Source organism: Solanum verrucosum, unplaced genomic scaffold (genome assembly GCF_900185275.1).
Source record: "Solanum verrucosum unplaced genomic scaffold, falcon-dt-bn FXZP01000263.1, whole genome shotgun sequence".
Lineage (NCBI taxonomy): Eukaryota > Viridiplantae > Streptophyta > Magnoliopsida > Solanales > Solanaceae > Solanum > Solanum verrucosum.
Window position 1 is genome coordinate 990,674 of NW_026020353.1, and position 6,616 is coordinate 997,289.

The window sequence follows — 6,616 nt, forward strand, 5'->3', positions numbered from 1 at the left end:
TGAGTCCTTTTGAGGAGTCTTCTATAATTTCTAATAACTTGTTTCAAGACTCGAGTAGGTTAGTATGAGAATGAGGGGAATGTATTCGTGAGTCTACATTATCATGGAGATCCTTCATATCATGAATCATAAGTCTTGGATTCATAATTCAAATTATAGAAAGAGTTAAGAGAACAATTAAAGAAAGTATTTGAGTTATATCATAAATCCTTTGAGATCAACTGTCGATTTGAGCTATGTTTTTAGGAAGTTAGTATGAGAATGAGAAGAGTCGTATACATGGGTTCCATATTGTTATGCAGACCCTTGAGCACTTGAGTTTGAGAAAGAGTAGAGTTAGTTTATTTTTTTCAAAATGAATATATGGGAACTATGTATTCCCAAGAGTAAATGTTTTCACATTTAAAGGAGGAGGAAACTAAGATTTCCAAAAGAATTTTGAGCAGTTTGAGTATCATCTCTTTTAAGAGAGATTTTTGAGTAATAATATCAAAACACATAAAGAGTTGTGTATTTTTAAACATATGAGCTAGATATATTTTGGGAGTAATATTGAGCAACGATATGAGGGAGAGTTCTAACAACTCACATCCCCCATAAACCATGTAGCCAACGTGGTAGAAAGGGTCATACTTTTTAGATGATTCCTTAATACTTTTAGCATGGACTAGTGGATCCACTTAATAGTAGGTTCTATACCTCGGCAAAGTATAGGCCAGTTCTGGCAGTGTGGGCTAGACGTTGTATCATTACATAGCTCATAGTGATGGTTGCCCGTTAGAGAACTCCCACAGAGTTATATTGTATTTTTATATACAAATTGAGTTATTATTGTATTCTTCAATATATAAAGTTGCTATCTACTGTTTTAAAACCTTTCCATATATTGCATCTTTTGATGTTGCTTTATCCTTGAGTAATCAGAGTTGAACTATGTTTCTCTAAGTTGAGTATCTTATTATTGAGTTGAGCCCTATTTTCTCTGAGTTGCCTTCAACTATGTTTCACTGAGTTGAGTATCTTATTATTGAGTTGAGACCTATTTTCTCTGAGTTGACTTGAACTATGTTTCACTGAGTTGAGTATCTTATTATTGAGTTGAGCCCTATTTTCTTTGAGTTGAGTTGAGTTGAGTGAGTTCAGAAGAGGTAAGTATGTTTCTTTTCGATTAGTTTAAGCTTATGTTTAAGCTTTAGAATTCCTCTTACAGGCTCGTACATTCCATGTACTGAGCCATTTGGCCTGCATCGTTTCATGATGTAGATACAGTATTCAGGATCATCAATAGGCATTTCGTTGGGGTCATGTGATATTCCAGTCTGCTTTGGTGAGCTTTCTTATATTCCGAAGGACTTCACCTTTATCTTACAATTAGTAGTTTTGAGATGTCGTTAGTCTTGTCCCGATATCCTTCTGTAATAGTAAAGGCTTCATAGATAGACAGAGTTGAGGAGTTTATGTATTTACTTTTATTTTGAGTATTGCACAGACTTATAAAAAGGTTGAGTATTTGAGTTTATTGAAATTAATTCAATTTTAAGCTTTTGTATGCTTGAGTTAGTCTTTCGCTTGAAGCCAGCCAGGATGAGGGTTCGCTTGGGGACCAACAATGGTTATCGAGTGTCGGCCACGTCCAGGTTGTAGGCTCGGGTCGTGACATGTTGGGACACCACTGAAATGAAATCGAAAGGAGCTAGAGTCATAATGGAAAGAATTAGTGGGATTTAGTATAGCCTTCGAAAGGAGGACAGAGCAATGATCTCATTTCAAGGGCCAAAAATAAATCTTCAGAGGGAGTGCAGAAGAATTGGGTTCAGCGACATATGTTTCCATCTCTTTTTCTCTTGTTAAGGTGATAATATTATGTGTCATTCATATGGGTTAAAAAACTATTAGATAAGATTTGAGAAAGAAGTCTACAGATGTTCGGGTCGAGTGTGGTGATAAGTTCTTTTGTAATTTCGAGTTGGTAAATGGTATGGTTAAAATCCAAATTTAGGTCTTTCATTGTAAGTTTATGTTTGTGGTAGTATGTTTGTCAAGGTGTGGATTGGTAAAGTAAGAAATGATAGATCACATTGAGTATTGAGTATTTCGAAGGACTTGTGCATGGATTTGATCGTAAAGTTTGTTTATTTTTATTGTTAAAGGACCTAAAAGAAAATTTTACTTAAAACTGTTGGTTCAGAGTATAAGGAAAAATGTCATGGGTTGTTAGTCAAAGGATAAGATTAGTAAGCGAGTCAGTGAAAAGAGCAAGAGTCTCGTGTATTGAGAAGTTCAAGATATTTAAAATTTGCGTCAAGGGAAGAATTTAAGAAAAGTGAAAGAATATAACCTCTCGTACAAACCCTTTGTTTGTAGTTCAAGCTTGTATTGACTTTTGCGTATGAGCTCACACATGACTGTGAGATGTGAACTGGTTCGGCACAGACTTACTAGGGGTTTATCATCGATTTTTATGAAGATTGAGTTTTTGTTTGGGTGACAAAAATGATGTGTGGAAGATTCTATATGGTTATGTCGGACTAGATTTTTCAAATTATGGTAGGTAACTTATGGATGTGCAACAGTATAGACCTACGGTTCTACATGGTTAATAAGGATTTCGAGGAGATTGAAACTACTTTGTTGATGGAACTATGCAAACTATCGTGATGTGTTATATAAGAACTTGATGGTAAATAGGGATTATATGCTCATACTATACAAAATTATCGGGGGTGACCAGAATTTCATTAAGTTTTGGAATGAGGTATATGATGGTTTGAATGGTAATTGAAACTTGGTTTGTGAATGATTTCGTGGAGTTGACACTGAACGTGATTCAATAGTTTTGTCTTGATGAAAAAGTACTATCAAATTTAAAATTAGGGCTATCAGCCTTGGATGGGACCCATATCTAACATGGGATGCTTAAATGGAAAGAGAAGGAGCCATTGTTTGAATTTTTTGAAGGCGACAATGTGTTTTCTAAGAAAGCTTTGATACGAGTCATGACGATTTGAGAGTAAGGTAAATGGTCGGTATGGTTATGAGATTTGTTAGTATTAAGAGTGTTGGCTTTAGTGTTGTACTGTGAGAAGTATGTAGGGTTTTAATAAATCCAGTATGTGTAAGATTGTAAAAAGGACCAAATCGGTTGATTACAGGTGGCTAAAAATAAAAGAGATAGAGACAGATGAATGGAAGTGTTTGATATAGGCACTATGGAATGAGTATCTTTTGTTATTCAACCTTGGTTCTGTAAATTTTTATGTGACCATCTTCCTCGGTTTGGACATTATTTGGAGTATGATTTACTGCGTATGCCACACATGTTTCCATATCTATAGGTGAATCCCCAGTGGTGGATCAGGTGTACTGATCCTACGATTGTCCTCATGGTAGGGCGGCATCCTTGGGATACTTCATTTCAATTATGAAAGATTTGGTGTTGTTTGAGATAGTTGAAGTATACTGGTGATTCTACATGCACAACATTGCTTATGAGAACTTATAAAAGAGCTACAATGAATAGATATATATTTTCAATAGTTTTAGTATACATGTCATAGTCGAGGTCACGTTTCTTCTATGTGTGATTGAATGTGGTGGGTCATTGGATCTATTTCTAATGTTCTTAAGGGTTGTTTCTAATCACAACTACCGGCCTAGCATTTCGATCGTGTTGGTAGAAGTTCTACATTCTCGAGTGTACCGCTTGTTGGGTGGTTACTTGATCTTGTCTTCTTTGGGTCAGATCTGTTTGATTCTCACTTGATGAGTACCTGATGTCAAAATATTAAATGTTTATAACTTAAGCTCGTGGAAAGATTATGTTGTGTGAATGGAATCTCTATAAGATCAGTGATAATTTGTGCATTATGAGTGTTTGGTGGTTTGTTTAGGTTCACTTATGATTGTAGCCAGTATTGAATCAGAATGTTATTGTGGGTTAGGTGAGAAAAGATTCATCCTGATAATTGTGTTACGGTCCTGTGGGTTTCGATTCAGATTGGGTTCACAGGTTAGTCTACGGATTGGTAATCACCGCTGATTTGTAATTTTAGTTCGAAATTTAAGTTCTTACTAGTTGATCTTGATGAGATGGTCTTAAGGAGGATCTTACTTTGAGAGATGAATACATAGTCTGAAAAATCATAACTCAGGCTTTTGGTAACGTCGATTATTCTTCCTTCTTCTTCATTCTGTTAGAGGACGAACATGGTTTTTTGTGGTGGATAATGTAATGATCCGGAAGGTCATTTATGGAAATTTTCAGTAGGTTACCATTTTACCCCTTCCGATAGTTGGCCCAGTCGTTTCTGATCAATTTATGAAATTGGTTTGGGAATTTTGAACTATTCGTTTAACTATAGTTAATTAATTGACCACTAGTTTTTAACATTCCGTTTAATTTGTGGCCAATGGACTAACCCATAGTTTATTTTATACCACTTGAACCATATTTATTAGAATAATTTGTTAGGGTTTGTCACTTTTAATACATAATTATTTTATTTAGAAAAGAAATAGATATAAAAAAATTGAATAGGCGAGGGGGAGTTGGACGACTGGCAAAGGGGAGGCGCACACATCTTCAGGTCAAAGCAAAGTGAAGCTCAAACTCTTTTTCTTTATATGAAATTAGGATATGACATTTACATTAGTATAATAATGTTATTAATTTGGGGGGGGGGGGGGGGAGGGGGTGAATGTAGAACTTAAGATATAATAAGGTCAAATAAAAAATATAACTAGGGGAGTCTTAGAAATAGTTTCTAGAGAATAAGAACAATGGACTGATCTTGTATTCAGTCTGTTAATGATATTATATAGAATTACAACTTTAATAGAGTCACAATCCCACTATACAACTAACTAATCCACTAACCGAACTCTCCTAAGCTTTAGGAACACATTTCTGCAATATTACAAAATAGGAAAAACTATCAGAATTAAAAGAAAACAAATACCAACTGAAAGTTAAAATATAGCCATACTATAGACTTAGTGAAATTAAACTAGTAATGATGTTGTCAACTTTAACACCCCTTCTCAACATCAGCTCTTTGTCTTAACCAAGCCTAGCTGCTTGCAGAAACTCTGCAACTTGTTGACACTAAAACCTTTGGTGAACAAGTGTGCAATTTGATGTTCTGTTTTGATGTGCTCCAAACCAATCTCTCCTTACAAAACTTTTTCCCGAATAAAGTGGTAATGTATCTCCACATGTTTAGTCCTTGCATGGAAAACTGGATTTTCAGCCACATAAATTGCTGACTGATTAACACAGTACAAAGGAACTACATAGCATACTAGTTGTCTTAGATCCTTCATCAACTCCATAAGCCATGTACATTCCTGAGCTGCAACTGCTATTGCCCGATACTCTACCTCTGTTGTTGAGAGTGACACGGTTGCCTACCTTTTGTTGCACCAAGAAATTGCTCCAGTTCCAAACTTAAACACAAAACAAGTAGTTGAACGACGGGTATTATGGTCTCTTCCATAGTCAGAGTCACAATATCCGATCAGTTTGCATTCTTCACCTTTCTTATACAAGAGACCATAGTCAATTGTACTCTTTACATATCTCAAGATTCGACGAACTCCATCCAAATGAGACTTCTTTGGATTTTGCATGTAACGACTCATCACACCTACTGCATAAGAGATGTTGGGTCTTATTAAAGTTATGTAAATCAAACTACCCACCAATTGCCGATACATTGTTGCATATTCCAAGTCTTTCCCTTCATGAGCACACATCTTAACATTTGGATCCAGCGGTGTTGAGGTTGGTTTGCAATTGAACATCCCAAACTTCTTCAATACATCTTTGGAGTACTTCTGCTGATGCAAGAAACTTCCTTCTTCACTGCGATCAACCTCCAAGCCAAGAAAATGGTTAAGATGTTTGAGTTCCTTCATCTAGAAGCGTACTGACAAAATCTCCTTTGTTCTGAGAATTTCTTCTTCACAGTCTCTTGTTAGGATTAGATCATCCACATATACTAGCACAATAGCTAGTTTTCTGCTAACAATTTTCACAAACAGGTTGGAATCTGACGGTGCAATTGAAAAACCACTATGAGTAAGAAATTCAGAAATCTTACCATACCATGCCCTTGGCGCTTGCTTTAATCCATAGAGCGCCTTCCGAAGCTTACACACATACTCAGGATAATCATGACATTGAAAACCCATTGGATGACATATGTAAATCTCTCGATCCAACTCTCCGTGCTCTGCATTCTTTATATCCATCTGCCAGAAGTTCCAATCTTTACTAGCTGCAAGTGCAAGTAAAACTCGGAAAATAGTAAGCTTTTCCACTGGACTAAACATTTCATCATAGTCTAGTCCATATTGTTGAGAAAAACTCTGAGCTACAAGATGAGCTTTGCCCCTTTCAATTGATCCATTTGTATGACGCTTTATCTTGTAAATCTATTTATAGGAAATAGGTTTGGCATCCCTTGGTTTTGTCACGAGCTCCCACGTTTGATTCAGTTGTAGCACAGTAATTTCCTCCTCCATAAGCTTTAATCAACTATGGATTCTAGAATGCTTCCTTAAAAGTTTCTGGTTCCTTTTAATTTTCATATTTTGCAATGGCAGCATTGGCAAA

At 35.9% G+C, this 6,616-nt stretch overlaps 1 protein-coding gene across 1 annotated transcript; it reads right to left on the bottom strand.

Moving 5' to 3' along the window:
- Positions 1-5,069: 5,069 nt before the first annotated feature.
- On the bottom strand, positions 5,070-5,916 carry LOC125837603 (uncharacterized mitochondrial protein AtMg00810-like). The gene is made up of 2 exons (XM_049516691.1): positions 5,411-5,916; positions 5,070-5,265 (listed from the first exon to the last, which is right to left on the bottom strand). Exons 1-2 carry the CDS (start codon positions 5,914-5,916, stop codon positions 5,070-5,072), a joined length of 702 nt encoding a protein of 233 aa, XP_049372648.1.
- Between the last annotated feature and the right edge of the window lie 700 nt (positions 5,917-6,616).

Coding starts and splice junctions, on each gene's coding strand:
- LOC125837603 (XM_049516691.1), bottom strand. CDS start 5,916: ATGAAGGAACTCAAACATCTTAACCATTTTCTTGGCTTGGAGGTTGAT. Junction 5,266..5,410: donor ATTTCTTGGTGCAACAAAAG/GTAGGCAACCGT, acceptor TGTGTTAATCAG/TCAGCAATTTATGTGGCTGA.